This window comes from Primulina eburnea, unplaced genomic scaffold (genome assembly GCF_022965805.1).
Source record: "Primulina eburnea isolate SZY01 unplaced genomic scaffold, ASM2296580v1 ctg524_ERROPOS1344499, whole genome shotgun sequence".
Classification (NCBI taxonomy): Eukaryota; Viridiplantae; Streptophyta; class Magnoliopsida; order Lamiales; family Gesneriaceae; genus Primulina; species Primulina eburnea.
In genome coordinates this window covers 114,372-134,926 of record NW_027331320.1, presented here as the reverse complement: position 1 = coordinate 134,926, position 20,555 = coordinate 114,372, and the positions used below count along the sequence as shown (strand labels likewise).

The 20,555-nt window shown below is 35.4% G+C and overlaps 1 protein-coding gene across 3 annotated transcripts; it reads right to left on the bottom strand.

The window, feature by feature from the left end:
- Positions 1-412: 412 nt before the first annotated feature.
- LOC140821332 (LEAF RUST 10 DISEASE-RESISTANCE LOCUS RECEPTOR-LIKE PROTEIN KINASE-like 2.5) lies at positions 413-15,748 on the bottom strand. Of its 3 annotated transcripts, none has more exons than XM_073181804.1 (3): positions 14,837-15,748; positions 1,851-1,886; positions 413-1,732 (listed from the first exon to the last, which is right to left on the bottom strand). In XM_073181804.1, exons 1-3 carry the CDS (start codon positions 15,588-15,590, stop codon positions 594-596), a joined length of 1,929 nt encoding a protein of 642 aa, XP_073037905.1. In that variant the 5' UTR covers positions 15,591-15,748; the 3' UTR covers positions 413-593. The 3 variants fall into 3 exon arrangements, with proteins under 3 accessions (XP_073037905.1, XP_073037906.1, XP_073037908.1); XM_073181805.1 differs by lacking the exon at positions 14,837-15,748 and adding an exon at positions 2,076-2,815; XM_073181807.1 differs by lacking the exons at positions 1,851-1,886; positions 14,837-15,748 and adding an exon at positions 2,076-2,815.
- Between the last annotated feature and the right edge of the window lie 4,807 nt (positions 15,749-20,555).

Sequence of the window (20,555 nt, the reverse complement as noted above, 5' to 3'; positions counted from 1 at the left end):
AAAAATAAAAAAATATATATAACCCTTGCGCCAAATTGGCGCAAGGGCCTTCCTCTGCGCCAAATTTGGCGCAGAGGAAGGGGGCTGCGCTATTTTAGCAAAATAGCGCAGCCCCCGTTGGAGTGCAAAACCTTGCACCAAAATGGTGTTTTGCACCATTTTGGTGCAAGGTTGGAGATGCTCTAAATGAGACGGGGAAATACCGAGGTTGAGTTCGTATTAATGTATTTGATTTTGAGGGAAAAATAAACATTTGATTTTGGAAACATTCATTTGATAAATGAATTTTAAATGATGAAATTACAATTAAAAATACTTAATTTGATATAAAGATGATTTGAAATTCACTTATTTTTTGTCCATGTAAATAAGTTAAAATATTTAAATTAATTATGGATTTGAAATTCATCGATCCTAGTAAATCCCGAAACTTGTTAGAATTTTGGTTACGTCTCCAACTCGGAATATGAAACTAACTTTAGTAGAATGATAAAACTTCGGTTGCTTAGCATACATGTTTTTACTAAAGAATTTTCTCAAAAGATATCATATTTCAACCTCATTCCCAGTAACTGTTCAATTGCCAATGTGATTTATAATAGAGATTTCGATTCTGAACTTGAATATACAAACGGTAATCTTGGGGAAGAAGACAAGTTTGGTTTTGGTGGAAGTTGCAAGGATTCAAGTTTTGCTTCCAACATCTCAATCACACCAATAATCGATGGCCTATTCTTGGGATCAGTCTGTATGCACCACAATCCAATTATTATCAGCCTTCTCTTCACAGTGTTTCCTTCATCTTCTTGCGAAATATCGCTGCCAACGACACATTTTTCAATTGTATTTTGTTCCAAATTCTTGTATATCCAATCTGAAAAATAGATTTCAGTCGAGCGTTCACCTTGATGATCAATGCTGTGCTGTTGCCTCCCAACCACCATTTCCAGAACCATCATGCCATAGCTATAAACATCGGATTTGTGAGAGACTTCGCCAAAATTCCTGCAAAATACTTCTGGAGCAATGTATCCCACAGTCCCTCTTGCCTCTTGCATTAACACAATGCTTGATCTGTTGGGGCATAGTTTTGATAGGCCGAAATCTGAAATCTTTGGCTTAAAATCCTTATCGAGAAGAATATTATGAGGCTTTATGTCGAAATGCAAAATTCGTGTGTTGCAGCCTTGATGCAAGTATTCTAGTCCTCGAGCAATCCCAACTACAATTTCAAACAATTTATCCACTCCTAACGTAGAATTTAGTGCTGAAGAAGAAGTATTGGGTATGAACTTCTCGAGTGAGCCATTGGGCATGAATTCGTAAATCAAAGCTCTTTTCGAACCGTCAAAGCAAAATCCCAGGAGAGCAACAACGTTGACGTGGGAAGTTCTACTAATACTGGATACCTCATTCATAAACTCTTCTCCATTTCCTTTTGATTCACTCAAGATTTTAACAGCCACGAGACGTCCATCTTCTAGTTTACCCTTGTAGACGATACCATACCCTCCTTTACCTAAATTCTCGGAAAATGAATTGGTTATTTTTTTGAGATATGAATATTTGTACATTTTGGGTGCAAGAGTGCCATGATTCTTCAAGAAAAGTTCAATGTCCACTTGGTTTTTTGCATACGTCTTTTGAAAGGCATGTGATTTTAGCAATTTTTTCCTGAAGAAGACAACGAGTACGAAAGAAGCTGCTACTGTTACAGCAGCCACACTTGCACCTGCATGCAACGAGGTAATGACTGAGATTTAAGATGCTAATGAAGTCTAACCTGAAGAAAAATAAGTTATGGAAACCAGAATACTAAGATGGAAACACGGTAATCAAACTGACAATACCTGCGGCTATTATTATTTTCCTCTTCTTTTTGTTTCCTGCAACCAAATCAAAGGTATGAAAAATTATTAATTGCATGTCCCAAACAAACCAGTGGAGGGTTACTCAAGAAGAAGCAAAAATAAACAACAGCATTGAATTTTTCGCCAAGAAAACAACTCTATATGTTAGCATAAAATTTGGTTCCTTTTGCAAGTAACGAACAACATATAATATATGACACGGACCTTTAGTTTGTTCAACATGCCACTCAAGATCAAATTCATAAGCAAGCAGTTTGAACAAGCCATCACTCCAATTCAAAGAACGATTCCACAAAGGCATTTGAATCGAACGACATCCAAAAGGGAGATCAGCCCCACTAGCACGATTTCCATCCTCTGGGTTTCTATAATATACATCAAAGCCTACACATTTCGAGTGATTTTTGTAATCTTTGAAATGCTCTTCCACACTCCTATCATAGAAAGGCTTGTCACATGTGAAGAGGGTGAGATTTGGGGATATTACGAATGAAATATGGGGAGAAATATAGAGAGGAAGACTGCTGAAAGAAAAACAACTACTGCGAGCCAAATTATACCGAAGGGATAGGTCTCGAACAAAATATTTATTTGTGGAAATATTATCCAAAACATCGTAGAACGGCCCTTTATCCCCAATCTTAAACATTGGTACCGAAGTATTACAAGCAACCCCGATTAACCCGCAGTCGGGGCGTTCGAGCCCGGTGAGGGGATACTCCAGGATCCCAAGTTCTGAACAAGGGAAGGATTTGGGGCAGTTGTTGGCATCGGAAAAGTTGAGAAGCAGAGCATAGAATACGAAGAAGAACACGAATAAATTGGGAAAGGCCATGCAGAGAAGAAAAAAATGGAAAATGGAGGCAAGATTTTTGTATTCCGGTGGTCTTACTTTTGTAACACAGCCGTAGTTGACTTGGTACACTTTACGGAAGACCGAACCAAATAAAATTAATTTAGAAATAATTTAAGGGTATTTTGTCAAAAACTCCCTATTTTCATTCTCAACTTCCTCTTTACTCCCTACCCCATTAAAACTTTGTTTCAACTCCCCATATCCCTCAAATTTCCAAGTTTGCCCTTATATCTTTATTTTAAATAATTGATTTTTTTTTTTGTAGTAAAAGGCCCATCATGCTTCCGTAAAATAAATTGAATCTTTTACCTTTTTGACTAGAGTACCACCGGGTTGTATCCACCGTTTTTTACGAACTGCTCCTCACAGTCCAACCACACGATCGCAACCGATGGTTACTAAGCAGATTCCTTCAGCAATACTTAGCACAGCTCTAATTCGTTTCCTACCTTAGAGCGTACAGCAAAAGATCAAATTTTTGAAAATAATACATGATAGGGGCTAAGAGCAAAGATCTCTTTTATTCAAACACAAATATTTATTTATTACATAGTAACCTCCTGTAGAGGAGGAGAAACTTGTTTTAGCTACTTATCGTAGCTGAACTCTTAACACACATAAAACTTGAAAGAAAATATTACAACCTTGTATGAAAGAAATGGAGAAAATATTTGATGATCTTCACTTCCTTCTTCCGGCTTTATTTATAGAAGGCTCTTTCGGATTTGAAACTCGGATTTCAAATCTTCATTAGCCTTTACAGCTTGCTTGGGGACCATGTAGTGGTTGAAGGGTCCCTGTCTAGATTATTAATCTGGACATCAACTTCTCATCCTCCTTTATCTCTTTTAGATACCATTGACGATGAGTTTCCAGGATATCGACAGTAATTTCATCTTTTTTATACTCTTTGAAATGATTTACTAACCATTTCAATGCTTCTGCCTCTTTCCTCTTGTATGTTATTCTTCTTTTCAAAACTTTCAAATATACACGATACATTTTTAAGTTTTGATTCTGGTGTGTTAACTGGTTTCCTTTCTGTCCTTATTTATGGATGAATTTTCGGGACCAGTTAATTTACTTTTATTCATTGGATTCCTTTTAGATTGGTGTCCAATGCTTGCTGAGTCATCCACCATTTGTTATTGGTGGTCTATTTGTCCTTTACCACTAATTAGTGGTTGTCTTGTTTCTACCACTTACATGGTAGTGGTCCTGCTTTTGTAATGGAGGGTCACATGTCCCTTTTAATTTTGTCGAGGAATCTTCGGCTTTCGGCTTCCTCGAGGAAATCGTGAATGTGGTCCATCCCCACTTGTACTGGTATCGGTAAAGTGTTTCCGATCAGATCTCGGCTTGAATCCTTTACCAAATTCCGGTTCCTTCTGGTTTTGGCATTCTGGACAGATGTTTTCAGACCATCTTCCTACATGTGCCATATTACAGAATTTCCGACGAGTTTCTTTACTTGCCGGCAGCTTGCTATTCCACAAAAGATTTCTTTTCTTTTCAAATAGATCTTCTGCAAAACTTGTTGTTTTTCCTGTCATGGTATTTAACAGGAATGATCCGTTCACTGAATGATTGTAGAATTTGAACGGAAACTTGACTTTGTCCATCTCAGTGAGACAGACCCAAATACCCCAAGCTCTTCTGGTAGAAATGTCATCTTCAGTTATTGAAGACACCAGGGGTGTTTCTTCTGTCGGAGGGTCCTTGATAAATTTCTGGACATTCAAATCTGGCCTCCTTAGCTTGATGAAATGAAAGGCTTCGTTAGAACCTTTCCCTGCTGGTTCTGGTGCTGCACTAAAGAAGTATAGCTCCAAAACATCTCCTCTGGACAAATAATCATTGTTTGCCCAAGTCTCGTGAACAGCTTCCTGGATCCACTTTGGTAAACCTGAGATTTCCGGAAAGCTGGGTGATGTAGTATAAACTGAGGCAAGAGCCCCAAATTCATACCAAGCTTTAACCTCCTTGGGATATGAATTAGGTTTCATCCATACCCTTGGATATTTTCCTGAAACATCAACCCTATTTGTAGCTGGGTTAATGCAAATCGGTGTTTTTAATTTCTCCCAATTCTGCTGATAAACCTGAAATGGAGAAATTACACCTTCATTAGTACCAACCTTAGCTTTGCCTTTGTCAATACGAGGCCTAAGGTTGATCTCTCCCTCTTCAATCCCCGAGGTGAAGGGTTGACTTGAGGACTCAAGATAAGGATCAGGAGTCTCAATTTTTGTTTCAGCCGACTCATCTCGTGATGATCCCGACTTAACACTTGTGCAAGGGGTATTTGAATCCCCCGCTACAGGTATAGAGTCCTGTACTCGAAAACTCTCCATTTGAGAAACCAGTGGTCTCTCAATGCCCTGGAGGATAGGCCTTTGCGTTACAGACCATAACTGAGTATATGCCTGTAAACATCCTGTAATTCGATCAGAGACAATTCTCTTATCAGCTTGTTGTAGCCTTCCCGCAACTTCTGCGTTAACAGCTAACTTGTTGAACTCGGTTTGAAGCATTTCAAGGTGTTCCCTCAAATGCCTCTGCATCTTGATAATAGCATCAATGTCAATGCTGTCCATCTCTTGTTAAAAAATCTGCAAGAATATTTTCATGAGATTTTATTATCATAATATCAAAAATATAATTTTGACATAAAGCTTGCCATCGTAATAATCTAGCCTTCTCCGGTTTAGACTCAATTCTATTCCTCAAAAAGGCTTTAACTTGAGTGTTATCAACTTTCAAAGTGAATTTCTTTGCAAGTAAAAATAATGGCCATTTTTCAAAAGCCCTTTTTACTGCATAAAATTCCTTTTCGTTGATATGCCATCTTATGGCTTCTGCATCTGAGAATAACCCACTACAATATCTGCATGGTTGTTCTCAATCTGGTGTGAGCTTTGTTAATACTGCAGCCCACCAATGATCACTGGCATCGGTATATAATACCAGATCATCCTCGTCTTGAGGAATAGCCATCTTTGGAAGATTTTTGCAAACCTTCTTTAAATGGATAAGTCCTTTTGTGTGTTCGTCTGTCCATATAAATCTAGCATCCTTTTTCAATAATGGACTGAACACCTTCCTGTGTTTTGCTAGGTTTTTAATAAACATCCCAGCAAAATTAACAACCCCTAAAAAACTTTGAAGTTGCTTCTTGTCTTTGAGATTTTCTGGAAAATTCTGCACTTTTTCTACTATGTGCTCTTGCAGAATTATTCCTGACTCATCGATCTCAATTCCGAGGAATTCAATCTTTCTTGTAGCAATGACTGCTTTCTTTTCAGATAAAACCAGTCCTTCTTTCTTGCAAACATTAGAGAAAATCTCTAAATGTTTAACATGTTCATTCATATCTTTGGATGCTATTAAAACATCGTCGATGTAAACAAACATAAACTTGAAATAATCTTTGAAAAGATTATCCATCTTTTTTTGAAATATTTGGGGTGAGTTAGCCAATCCCATTGGTAATACTTCCCAAATATAATGTCCTTGAGGTGTGGAGAAAGCTGTGAATTTCTTGCTTTCTTCCTGCATCCGAATCTGATAGAATCCAGACTTGCAATCAAATTTAGAGAATATCTTGGCATTGCGAATGCAACTAATCAAGTGTTCTCTACTAGGTATAAAATACCCATCAAACTCCAGAATCTTATTAATTTCTTGATAATTAATAACCAATCTGGGTTTTCCTCGTTTAATTTCACCATGGTTTCTTACCAGAAAACCTGGACTGCTATATGGTGACATACCTGCTTTGATTAATCCAAGGTCCAAATGTTCCTTGATTATAATCTGCATATCCCTCTGATCAATGATGTTCATTGGGATGGGTTTACAACGGACAAATTCATACTCTTTGCCTTCCTTGATCTTAAGGCAAGCCCTGAGTTGATTTCTGTCCCACCATGCCAAGGGATCTTCGTTATAATTTTCTTTGATCCTCTTCTTGACATCTTCCAGTGATACCTTAGATTCAAACTCTACTTCATTTGTGTGTAGAGTTATCTTAAGGCATTCTATATCTTCTGGTTGGAGTTCCTTATCTGCTCTTAACTGGAGCATTGTTTCTCCAAACCGTCTTGAATCCTTCATTTTTGGGTTCAGAAGTTTTCCTGAATCACCACGCTTGCTGCAAAACTGGATTGGCAATTTTCTGTAAAATGCCTCCCGAAGTCTCTGGACTATGATTTTGTGAGCACATGGTGTTGTGAATACTAATCTTCTAGTCTCATTTTCCTGTGTATAGGATTTGAACATTTGTAGGAAATTATTTCCTAACAATATGTCAGCTCCTGTATCATGAAAATAAATTGGTGGTGTCTTTACCTTGTACCAAGGTGTTTGTCCAGCACCGCCAATCATGATTTCAGTCATCTTAATCCCTTTACATAAGATTAAGATTCTTCTGGAAAAATCTCTTCCAGCAATCTTGGGTAACTCTTCTTCCAAATTATTTGGAAAAACTCCTCGTTTTGCTGTACATATTCCAGCACCTGAATCAATATATGCAGCAAAGTATTCTGCCTTATATTGTTCATACAACATTCCTACTGGAATGTATATAGAGAATGGACTTGTGGTCATTGGATTTTCCACATTTTATCTTCTGCCATAAACTCCATTCCATACTCTAGACGTTTCCAAGGTTTAGGTTCCTCGAGAAACTCTAGCCCAAGAATCAATCGTTCTGATTCTTTTCCTGGAATTCCTTGAATATGAACCTCCAATTCTCCGATATTAATCAGTCCTTGGTAAGTTCCTATCATCGGTTGTTCCAAATGGTATATTGAATTACAAGGAAATTGATTCCTTTGTTTTGTAATATCAAATACTATTTCTACTTCCTTCCAACCTTCTGGGCCTCTGAGCTTTCCTATTGTAGAAAAACTTTTCAGCTCCTGTTGGGTTTCTATGACATGCTTTTTATCCCATCTGTAACTTGTAATTCTATCTCCTTGAAAAGATAGTCTTCTTGGTTCCAATCTAAGACTTTGATTCCTCTGTAGAATCCGTTTGTCTTGGATCTGGATATCTGTTTCCTGTATTAAAGGAAACTCAATTCTTTCTGGATAAATTGCCTGCGCAACTTTTCCAAATATCTCAGGGATTTCAATAAATTCGTTTCTAATAAACAACTCAGAATGATGTGTATTAGATAGAGCATATGAAATCTGATAGGTAATAGAATATGGTCTATTGCCTTCTTTCATCAACCTTTTTTCCTTAAAATTCTGATGTAATGTCAAGGCTCGGCTGAAATCTCGATCTGCCAGGTTGTAGGCTATCCTTGGATAGATCACTCCTACAATTTTTCCTGCACAGAGGTTTCCTGAGATTGTTCCCAGTACTGAATCTTGTAGATTCCCCATTCTTTTATCGCATATGGCGATATCAATTGGTGAATCTATCCCTTCTTTGAAAGTAGCCTTTATCATAATCTGGATTGCTCCTATGTGAATCCAGGACATAGTCCTTGCTACTTCTATCTTGAGTTTTTGTAATTCCTCCTTTATTTCTTCGGAAGGAATTAACTGCATCTCCATTCTATTTCCTGTAAGTTCCATTGGGACTGCCATTTCCCTTCTAGAAACTTTATAGATTAGATGATGCTTTCTGTTTCTTAGGCCAAGACTTCCTAAGAACTTTTCTACCTGTCCTGCAGAGAAACCTTGGTATCTCTGTAAACTCGGATTTTCTCTCATGATTCTTTGAACCATGTTATGAGATATTGTTGTCTGGCTAAAAAACCCAGACAAATCTTCATGTGTTTCGTGTCGAAACACCTCGTCTTCAGTCAGATTCCGATTCTGTTCCATCAGATTCTTCTTGACTTAAGACGACTTCTTCTTCTTCATATATACTTTCATCTGAGGCGATGTCCTCAAATCGGTATACTTGAATAAGATCTTGGTAATAAACTGCTTCTTCAATATCCGGAGTAGGATCAAAACGTTTAATACCTCTTTTTTCATTTTCTGGACAATTGGTCGAGATATGACCTCTTGCTCCACATGTCCAGCAATTACAATCCTTGAAACTTTCATTGGCTCTAGTATGAGCTCTTCTGAAAGTTTTCTTTGTAGGTGTTCTTCCCGTGCTTCGAGATGAGCTCGATGCTTGGGATGATACGGTTCTTGGTTTCCAAGAACTTCTTCCACTTCGTGCATAAGGATGAGTCCTAAAACTTTTCCTTTTATGCTTCTGTGGTTTACTTCCAATAATTGTTGGAAGATCATTTTCCTTACAACACAAAGGAGTTCTTTTGTTGATACCCCTTAGTCGTTTGTAATTCTTTTGTAATGCTGCCATGTGACACCATTCTGCTAATTTCCCTTTAAGGAAAGAGGCTCTTCTTGCCAATGTATCTGGATTACCAGGTACGTATTCCCTTATGAGAATTTCTCTCCAAGGGCTTGGCATTTTTGCGAAGAAAAGCTGCATAGCTATATCTTCTTCGACTCCTGAATTCCATCTATATTTGGTGAATAACATAATGTATTCATATATCAAACATATATCATGTAATTCAAGACTATACAGAGCTTAAGTATATTTTTTCTTCTTCTCTGTATCTTGACTGTTGAAATAGTCTACCCCTATAAAGTGTGCTTTGAATAGGGTAGCCATCTTTCCAGCGATCTCACTAAGAGATTCCCCAACTAGGACTGACTCTTTCATGTCTGCTGAAGTCATGTCCCAAGCAATTTTTACTGATCCCATAAGACTCATTTCCAAAAGTTTAATGAATCCTTCTTTGTTGAGATCAAGTGTTCCTGCTGCAATTCTCATAGCAGATGTCCAATCGTCTATGAGATCTTCTCTGTTTTTGAAGTCCAATACATCAAGGTTAAGCATAACCCCGTAAGGATGTATAGGATCTAAAACAGTTTTCCCATAGGGTGTTTGGTGCAAAGGAATTTGAGTTCTCCTTGCCCTTGTTCCCGCTGGGTGTGATCCTCCACCGGTATGGAAATCAGTCTGAGGTTTTCTCATATTTACATTATGAGATCCCATACTTTCCCTTGGTGGTTCCTGAGAAGATGACCAGGTTATTGCAGGTGGTGTTTCACCTACTGTTGTATTCATCTTTAGATCGACTACTTTGAGATTTGCGAAAGATTCCGCAAGCTCTTGTAGATCCTCCAAACCAATCCTTTCTAAAGTTGTCATCAGATCAATTTCTTTTCTGAGACAGACTTGATTAGATTGATCATCTTTTCTTCTTCAGTTAAAGGTTTTGACACCACTCTGGCCTTCCCTTGTTGATGTAACAAAGGTTCGGTACCAAAGGATGGTGGTAACCAGCCTCCTGAAGTTCTTCTACTAGAACTTGGTTGTTGTTCTAGTTTCTGTATTCTTGTTTGAATCTCCTTTAAGATTTCAAGAATTTCTTCTTGTTTTTCTAGGACCTTTTCAATCTTTTGAGGTACATAATATAGCATATTGCCATAATTTTGTACCGTTTTCTGTATTTCTCTAAGATCCAGAGAGAGCTTAGAGGAGTCTGGTACTATCTCCAGAAATTTATTATTCTGAATCATAAATTTTTACCTGAGGGTGCTGTTGCTTCCCTTCGTAGATCTTCTGTCTATACAGATCCATTGTTCTCTGAAGAATTTCTTCTGAGTAGATTTTGAAGTATGTTTTTACGGTTCTTTAAACCTTGTAAACGCATACCTTTTGTTCTGAGTTCAGTGAAGCATATACTTCGCTGTAATTCTTGTTCTAATTGATTTATTTCCAGGGAAATAAGTTCAATTTCGAACTGGATGGTAGTCCCTGACATATTTAACAGATCATTGAAGATCTGGTCTTTTCGGCCTGTAAGAGTCTACCTTTTGTGTATGCAAGGTTTTGCAAACACTGCTATCTTTCATCAGGAGATAAATTTCCTGATTCAATGAGTTGTTTCAGATGCTTTATAGAACATCTGAATAGCTCTATTCGGAAACTAATGTTTCTGGAATAGAGATTGAAATGATTTCGGGGATTCCGAAATCCTTTCATTTCTTGATACATGACATATACCGTCATTTGTCTGATGTTTCCATCAGATCTGTACCATAACTTGGTGGTCACCATTGGGACATACCTCTGTTCTCCTGTTTCTGATATCTAACAATAGTTAGATAAACTTGTGTATATTCCAAAATATTGGAATAGTTCTTGTAAATTATTCTCCTCGAACTAAAGTTCGGATTCATAATTTTTTCGAAATTCTCCTTCTCATACATTTAGTTACTAGTAATAATAAAATTTTCGTGTTTGAAATAAATTAACCATGCTCTGATACCATTTTTGAAGCGCGGAGGATCAATTAAAAGAAAATAGAGAATAAGGGTAGTTTTGTCAATTTTATAGGTTTAGGGAGTTAAAAGAGAGTTTTTGATGGCTAGGGAGCTAGGGACAAGTTAAGTTTGGGTTTAGGGATTTATGAGCAATTTCCCCATAATTTAATCTGAAACAAAACTTGAAATGATATATATATTTTTTTAATTATTATTGTTTTTTATTTATTTGCTTAATTAGTTTGAAATGGTCAGATTGAGGTCAAGAACACTCAAGTTTCGCTGTCATTATCAACTTGACTGGAGGGTCGTTTACATAATTGACCCTTGACTTTGTGACATGAGTTAAAAAAACTACAAAATTGGATAATCATACAAGAAAATGCATTATATATTTAGGTGTACTGAACATCATATCATTAAATTCAAGAAGTTGAATTATGAGTTAATGAATTATTAGTGACTGTCAGCTAACTTCAAGTTTGCATCAATTTATCTGAAGTTTCCTTCTCCTTTTTTTCTTCCTTTTTTTTGCCATATTTCTGTTGCACAATGATTTTGTTATCTGAGAATAGGAGTGTGCAAATTTCGGTTAAATCGAATTATCCGACTGAACCGAATTTTTCAGTTCGGTTAATTTGTACGTTCAGTTTTGAAATTTTAAACAATCGGTTAATTCGGTTCAATTTCGGTTTTAATTTGAAAAATTCGGATTTAACCGAATTGGTATATATATTAATTTAAATTGTATATAGACATTTAAAATATATTAGAAAGAAACTCAACTTTTCATACATCAGAAGAAAGCTCATTCATCTAATGATTTATCTTCAATATTTTATTGATATTTTTTGTTCAATATGTTTCTTGTTATTTATAAGCATTCTATCGTTTTCTTTTGTGTGTGTGTTAAAATTCACATATTTTAAAAAATATCGGTTATTTCAGTCGGTAACCAAAATAACCGACTTGAAATTGGTTCAGTTAATTCGGTTTCTATGAATATTTCGATCAGTTCGGTTATTCGAAAATAAAATCGATTAAAGGTCTATTCGATTCGGTCGATAACCTAATAGACCGATTGCACACCCCTGTCAGAGAACCACAAATTGAGCTGGGGATGTTATAGAAACAACCTTGATATCGAACAATACAAAAGAAATTGGATTTAACTGAATTGAACAAAGATGAAAATTTTTACACACACAGACTGCAAGAGAAAAGATCTCGATCCACACTCCCGAGCTCTCGTATTCTACGCTTCCAAGCTCTCGCGCTCGACTCTTTCTCTCACGCTCTCGAGCTCTAGTGCTCTCCACCCCGACTCTCGCTACACTATATGGTATTATAGCAACAATCAAGACTATAACGAATCGTATCTATACTGCAGCACTAGGACACTTCATTTCTAATCTTATAACCAGGACTCTTAGGCTAGAGCTATGCGCAGTTATCCATGTTGATCTTGTCCGTGTTTTTTCTTTGGTTCTAACATATAGATATCTCAACAAAAAGTACATCAAATTACATAAATTGTCTTTAAAAGAAAATTATTTCTATGGTTCATCAATCCTAAACATTTGTGGGGTTAAATAATTTTATTTGTGTTGGGACTATATTTTAATTAGGTCCAAAATTGGTCAAGTCCAAATCGCAGAAGAAAGAGGTGACAATAGTAGATAAGACCTCATCAGTTTTGAATTGATTTGAATAAATCAAACTACGTATATACAAACATGAAGATATCACAGAGAGCAAAATCATGTAGTAGTCGGGCAGTGGGAAGAACCGCCCAAAAGATCAGAAGAAAAGAAGAAGATCGACAGAAACGAAAAACACACACATCTCGCACAAACGTTGGCAACTCCCTACAGAAATCTTAGTCATAACTCAAGTTTTTTTTTTTTCCAGGATTTAGCATTAAGAATATTTTTAAGTCATACTTTAGTACTATTTGATTATGATTTCATGTTGTGTAATTTTCTGCTGATTTGTAAATATACAATCGTGTTCGGATTTTATGTCGTAAAATTCCATCGTCTTTTCTTTGGTTTTGTTGTATTTGTTTAGGAGATTATAACGAACTATCAAGTTTACTATGCATAGTGTTCGTGAATTTTAAAAGTTAGATTTATTGGTTTTCCGCACAAGTTAGTGCAATTTATATTGACACGTCCAAATTAAACTCAAAATAATTAGGCAAACAATTTGTCTATCATCTATTAGTAAACTTCCTAATCACCATCCTATTTTTCTCTTTTTAGGCAAGACAAATCTTCAGTGTTTGTGCTAGTAAACCAGAATTAAGCAGATCCTTTTTCTTAGTGGACCGATAAGTTGAAAGATCTAAAAGCAGAACGATTCAATGAGAAATAAAAAAAGGTAATAAACAATTGAATCGTAACAAACGATTCATGGCAAGAATTGGTTCATTTTGCAAGTAATTAACAACAAACCGACCTTTAGTTGGATCGAAATGGTATGTTCATAAGTTAGCAGTTTGAACTGGTCATCACTCGAATCCTCAGTAGCTTTTATAGGCAGTTGAATCGACCAACATTATGAAGAGCGAAGGAGATCAGTCTATAATTAATATACTGTAAAGTCTTTGCAACCCGAGTATTTTTTTTTTTTTTTTTGTAATTTTCAAGATAATCTTCCATGCCTTTGCTATGAGTGGAAGTTACATTACATTTGAAGAGGGTGGTGAGGGAGAGAGAGATTTTCGCAAGTATAACAGCTACGGTTATCCGAATGAGACTGTAGCATTGTGTCTCGGACTCGGACATATTCATCGGACGAGATATTTAGTTTCATAACTTCGTACCACATCAAGTTTTCCTGGTGTCGAAGAAGAATTACAATCAACCTCGATAATCCAGCAGTCGGGGGCCGGTCGAGCTCGATGAAGGGATACTCCGGTGTCCCAAGATCTTTACAAGGGAAGTATTTGGGGCACTTGTTGGCATCACAAAATTTGAGAAGCAAAGGATGAAATACGAAGGAAAAGACTGACAAATTGGAAAAGGCCATACATAGACGAGAAAATGGAAATGGAGCCAAGATTTTTATATTTCGGTGGTCTACTTTTGGAACAGTTGTTTGTGCTACACACACGGTAGTTGGACTTGGAACATCTTTATGGAAGACCCACCAAATAAAATTAATTTTGAGATATTGTAAAGACAATAGTTTTACTTTATGATATAAAACACATTGGTTTTCGAGATTTTATGCCCGTTAAGCATAACATTATTTGATAGTTTAATGAGTAGGTCTCTTGTGAGACGGTCTCATTAATCTTTAGTTGTGCGATGGGTCAACCTTACCGATATTCACAATAAAAAGTAATACTCTTAGCATAAAAAGTAATATTTTTTCATGGATATATATATATATATATACACACACACATTCATAGATATACGTTCAAATATTAAATTAGCTTTTTCAAGGATTTTTTTGAGTTGTATAAGTGTGTGTTGAGATCATCGACTCCGAGATCTCATTTTAAATTTGAAATATTTTGCTATCAGACGAGTTTTAAGTTACCGTTGTGATTGTTTATTTTAAGAACAGTTGAAAACGACATGTTATAAATTTTATTTCAATATTATTTTGTTGAATTTTATAATCGTAAATGAGACCCATGAAGTAGAAAAATAGTGACAATATTAGAATCAACCGACAAGAGTCTGCGTTAAGCACGAAAGGAGACCACCAATTACCAGTTTTTGCTTTGTTAAACGTATTTTGGTTAGTAAATAAACATCCAAGAAAAGGGAAAAATTACTTACCGCGTAGGCAACTCGAGGAATGAGACCTGTCAGGGCAGAAACATATGAACTTGTATAAAGTTTCATTAAATCCACAACGCCCACCACTTATTTCACATGCGTCACAATCGGCTGATGTCCAGTTCAATTCGAATCCCTTCTTGGCAACCTCGAGGACATCTCCAATTCCACCGTTTCCACCGCCCGATTGGCCGGCCCCATCCACCGGCACCAGAACGTTTCTTGGGCAATCTTCCAGCGCAATTCTGATCAAGTTTTTATCTCTACCATCATCATACAATGCCAAGTCCCAGTTACCACAGTCAACCTGGTACTTAGACAGATCATTAGTTAATGTTTCCCGGCAGTCTCCGAACAGACGGAGATGTGTTACATCTACATAATCGAACTGGGGTTGCGTATAAAGCGTGCTGTTTCTAATTCCGGGGAGACAGCTGCTGGAATTTGAGTTTAAAACAACTGAATCAATCACACGAAAATTCCGGTTTGTATAAGAAATTCCCTCGATTACATATTCGTTTCCGGGTAATCCAAGAACTGGGGATCCAAGATCGCTGCAGTTTAGCATAAATCCAGGGAATCCACAGTAGGCTTGCTGCAGGCCTTGAATATAGAACGGAAAGCTTATGTTCAGGCCACCACAAAGGACCGGTACGCTGCAGGCTTCATAGCCGTTATCAGCGCCGGAAGATCTTTCGGATAAGATGATGAGACAGAATATACAGAAGCTCCAATAAATGAAGAAGTCATGCATGATTTTTGGGTTCACTGGATCAAAACCTCTCTAGTTTTAATTCGAAACAAAAATTATCAGAATCTTAAAGAAAAAGCAATTTAACTCTGGTGTACGAAGTGGGTTGCGTTGACTAGGTCATCTGAATCTGTACATGTGTTTCTGTACGCGGAACTTAAGTACCTCCAAAATTTTGAATGAATATTTATATTTTAAGTCCTATAAATTGTATTTTTCACTATTTTATTTTTGTAACGACATATTCCTATTTTTACTCGTGTAATTTATATTTTTTGTACATTTTTTGTTTTAAAATTTGTATTTTTGGTCAATTTTTTTTATAAGAAGATAGGATGGATTTGAGTAAAAACAGAAAATTTACATGATTAAAAATAAAAACTCATCGTAACATGACTAAAAATAACAAAAACATATAAGTTATGTGAGTAAAAATACAATTTCATTATTAACAAAATTAAAATAAACAAAATTAAATTACAAAACCAAAAACCTAATTTTTCCGAAACCAGCAATTGTGGTATAAGTTGCCTCAATTGACCAAGCTCCTTTATAATTGAACTTTTTGACTATTTTTTTCTTTGCTTTATGATGATGGAACTGCACTTGATTGATTAATTTATTTAATTTAAGATTTTGCTGCCACCGTACACTTTATTGTTTTCCCTTGCCGACACCACCGTACCCTCCCTTTGCGAAATATTTAATATTACATTATTCACTTTTTTAATAAAATATTACATTATTCAATGGTGATTGGTCTATGAGTATGATCTCATTAAAATAGAAATATTATAATATAAAACTCTAAAGTATATGCCTAACATACTATTACATTTCACGCAAATATCAATTCAGTTACAAAGATAATTTTAAAATAATTATAAAAAATTATTCATTGTGTTGAGTAAAAATTGTTAAATGGCCTGTTTACAATTTATCTGCATGAGACTTATTATGTAAAATTAAGTGTGATTATTGTTTGGTTGTACATGCATTTTTTATATTATGAGGTTTGCATTTATATATCGTAATATTACATGCAATGAAGATGAATAAAATTGGCATATTAAGATTCACATTATATTTATATTTAATTGTAATTTTATTTTTTGTAATTTTAAATGAACAAATTGAGTTAAAATGTGAATAATAAACTTATCTAATATGTTTTCTCTTGCAAGATCCACATTATGGATAATTAAATTGAGTAATTTAATAATTATGAGTAATAGCCATACCAAATTTTCCTTTGTGCAATTTTAAAAGATGTTGATTTTCTTACTAAATAATTATTACATGAGAGAATTAAATATAATTTAATAATTATATTATTAAGTTATATGAATCTAACTGAATTAAATATTTAGTTTGCATGCAATTTTATGTCAATGAATTATATTTATAACATGATTTACATGATTAAAATATGACGTGTGGTTTATTGCTTCATTTGCTGACATTAGCATTTATAATTTTATTTATTTATTTATTTTTCAGCATTTTGTCATGTTAATTACTCTGATATTAATTTCGTAATTCTCAAGATTCCATGTTATAATTATAAAGTGCGGAACGGAATATTTTTCTTCATTTGGGCGGTTCAGTGAACATAGATTATATTATTAGTAAGCATGAACCATATGTCATTACTGAAACCAGTTATTCATATGTTTATATTTATGAAAATTTGGAGAGATATAAGCTTTTCTCAAATAGTTTCATAAAGAACAATATTTAAATTGAGATAAGGTGTTCAATTGAACAATATGATAGTGTTCATACAATCACAAGCACCTTACTTACATAGTTTTTATAAAGATCACCAGTATTTGAGTGCATGATCCTGTCACACACAAAAAATGATATATCATATTAGTTAATACAATCGAGGTTGAGATATTTCTCGTTCAACTCTTATTAGTTATGAATCCAACATGGTCAGTATTAGTCACAGAACTTGGTGGATTGATTTTGATTCTATAGTCCATATTACCAATAACTTTGTTAGGGTCAGATTAGAGTTTAAACGAGATAGGATAAACTCTTTAAAACTTTTTAAACTTTGAATTATTCTTAACAAGTTTTTTAAGTTGTTAAGAAATATTCTTGAACGACTAGACTTGCCCATTCACCCACCTTAGAAATTTTTCACTAAAAGACTTTGGTTTTACAATATTTTGTAACAACTCACTTCAGTTAGAATTTATAACTGCTTAGATTGAACTTTTAGTGATCACTTTACAAATTCGGATGTTTAAGAACCCTTGGTTCACCTACAAAAACCCAACTGACGGTTTGATAGCGTGAGTTGATAGTGTAACACGAAATTATCTTTGATGATCTTATATAAACTGATAAGAAATGTTAAGTAAGCAGCTTATGACAGAAAGATTAGGTGTGCTCGAAGATCTTGAAATATGTTGGCTTGAGATAAATTCTAATAAAGGATTAAGTTATATTCTTCTCTTCAAGTTTTATATATTTATAGTTCAAGAGTTCCAACGGTCGGATTTTTTTTTATGAATATCTGTACTTCACCTGACAAAAGAAACATGTCGCTTTCATTCGTCATAAGTATTGTTAAATGCTCATCAAATGTTCCTTGTGTTTTTGTGACGGTAAGCTCTTGTTTTTCATAAAGCTGACACACCATGTCCGAAATAAGTAAATTTCTATCATTCAGGAGTTGTAAGAATACTGTGAAATCATTCTTTATATGGCAGACATCTGAAATGTTAGATCCTATATGAAATAACTCTTTTCTGGTTGGTGGCAATGCGGTTGGATATTCAACGGATTGGACAGGTGTACCGTAGGTCAGTTTGACAGATAATATCTTGCAGCCTGAGTTCAGACAGATCTGTGGCTTGGCTTCTTGCCATAACGTCTTGATATTCTGATTCTCTTGTCTTGAACAGCCTGAAGCTATCCCGCTGTCCAAATCCTGAACTTACATTATAAGAGCGAGTGGACCTGAAACTGTTCGATACTGTTATTTTTCAGTCGCCAATTGTTGAACAAGAATTTTTATGTTTTGGTTTTAATAAATCTATCAAAATTCATGATCTTAAATAACACTTAGAAATTTACCAAAAATTGAAACGAAAAAACTTACTCTAAATCGAAATTAAAATCGTCTAAGAGAAAATGAACCGAAAACGCGGATATTAATAGACAATTAGCGATGGTTTTTGGTTAACCGTCGCTATTACGGTTAAATCACTTCTTTCCAAACATTCTTCCTCGTTTCCATCACTTTATAAAAATACACATGCAATAATATCATTTTCTTTTAAATCAAGCATTCAACACGTCTTTAGCATTTATCGTTTTTCATTATAAAATTCCATAACCTTTCAAAATAAACATTTCTAACGTTCATTTCAACATTCAGGGCACTTCCATGACGTCTAACATTTTTCAGGTGTAAAATGACTGTTTTGCCCCTGAAACCCTAACTTTCCCAATTTACCCTTAGACGTTAAAACGACTACCCAAATCCATACAAACTTAACATAACACCTTAAAATACACCCATAAATATTTCTTAGTCATAAACTTAAACTTATCGACTAATTTCTCAATTTGTTTTACAACTTCAACCTACGTCCCGATTTTAACCCGAATCAATTCGAAACTAAACCAAACTTGAACCATAGCTTATTAACATCTAACCATACCCTATGTAACCCAAATTAAGCCATTTAAAATCCTTGAACAAGCCTAGAAGCCTACTGAATTTTTCTGCCCTAGTTTCGAAAAACCTAACTTGAATAACCATGAGTTCCTTCAAGCCTAGACCCTAACCACCATGTCCAGACCCTATGAGACCTTCCTAGGACCATACTCGAGCCATTGGCAAGCTACTGGACCAGACCTAACGAACCTAGCTTGCACATCCCTCAACCCGTCATTCAACAAGACCCGCGCGACCCAAGCTTCAACCTACGGCCTTCTCCTCGCACCAGCCTTCCCTCAAGCCATCTAGGACCTTGACTAGGTCCCCTTAGAACCCCTGGATGTGACCCAACCGTAGCACACGGCCTGCTCCTTCATAGTCCTCAAAATCGAAAGCCTAGCTTGTTATAAACCAAATTTTCGTTCAACATTTTTACCCTTCTTGTCCAGCCCTTAGTCAAGCCTATATGGACCCTTAATCATGCTGAAAAACGCCCTTTCCCATAGTCTTATCATGACAGCCCCTTTGTGCAACATAAACATGCATTTAAAATTATGAAAACTCAAAATTTGATCATGTATTGCCATAAAACGAAAATATAAGAAAGTGAATCGTATTTTTCATGCAATCATGTATAAATACACATAATATGGTATGAAAGATGAGTGAAGGAAGATTAATGTGAGCTTTTGCATGTTTCAAGCATGAAAACAATCCTTGACACGATGGACGTTGGCGGAGAGACGGGGGAGAAGATCTTGCTGAAATTTCCCTTCAAATTCACGTGAATGGCCTTTAACATTTTTGTGTGTGTGGCCGTGTGTGCTGATGGAAAAAACCTAGGAGTCTATGGAGCTTGTACGCGTGAGATGTGGTGAAGAAATTAGGGTTTAGGATATCTAAGTTTGACATAAATAATTGGGTATGAGTCTAGGTCTAATAACCTAGGTATAATAGTCCCATTAGAATGTAAGAAAATTATTTCATTTAGGATAGTTTTCGAAACTATTAGTCGAGTTCCCAAAAAGTTTCTATTTTCTTAAAAAAATTGATTATCGGTTTAAAATACGACTCGGTGCGTAAAAATATCTCAAAAAGCACCATTTTCGAAAACACCATATAAAATATACCATATATTAAATAATTAAAAATAATCATTTAATAAAAATATTTTACCATTATGGTCTCCAGTTTCCGTTCCTCGATCGCGTCTCGAATAACCTTTAAAACACAGTTTTTATGAATTCAAATAGAAAGTCATATTTTTAAACATTTAAATATGCCTA

Excerpts from the sequence above, each read along its gene's own strand:
- LOC140821332 (XM_073181804.1), bottom strand. The coding sequence starts at position 15,590 with ATGCATGACTTCTTCATTTATTGGAGCTTCTGTATATTCTGTCTCATC. Across the intron at positions 1,887-14,836 it reads TTCCTCGAGTTGCCTACGCG|GAAACAAAAAGAAGAGGAAA; the intron begins GTAAGTAATTTT and ends ATTTGGTTGCAG. Across the intron at positions 1,733-1,850 it reads GAAAATAATAATAGCCGCAG|GTGCAAGTGTGGCTGCTGTA; the intron begins GTATTGTCAGTT and ends CGTTGCATGCAG.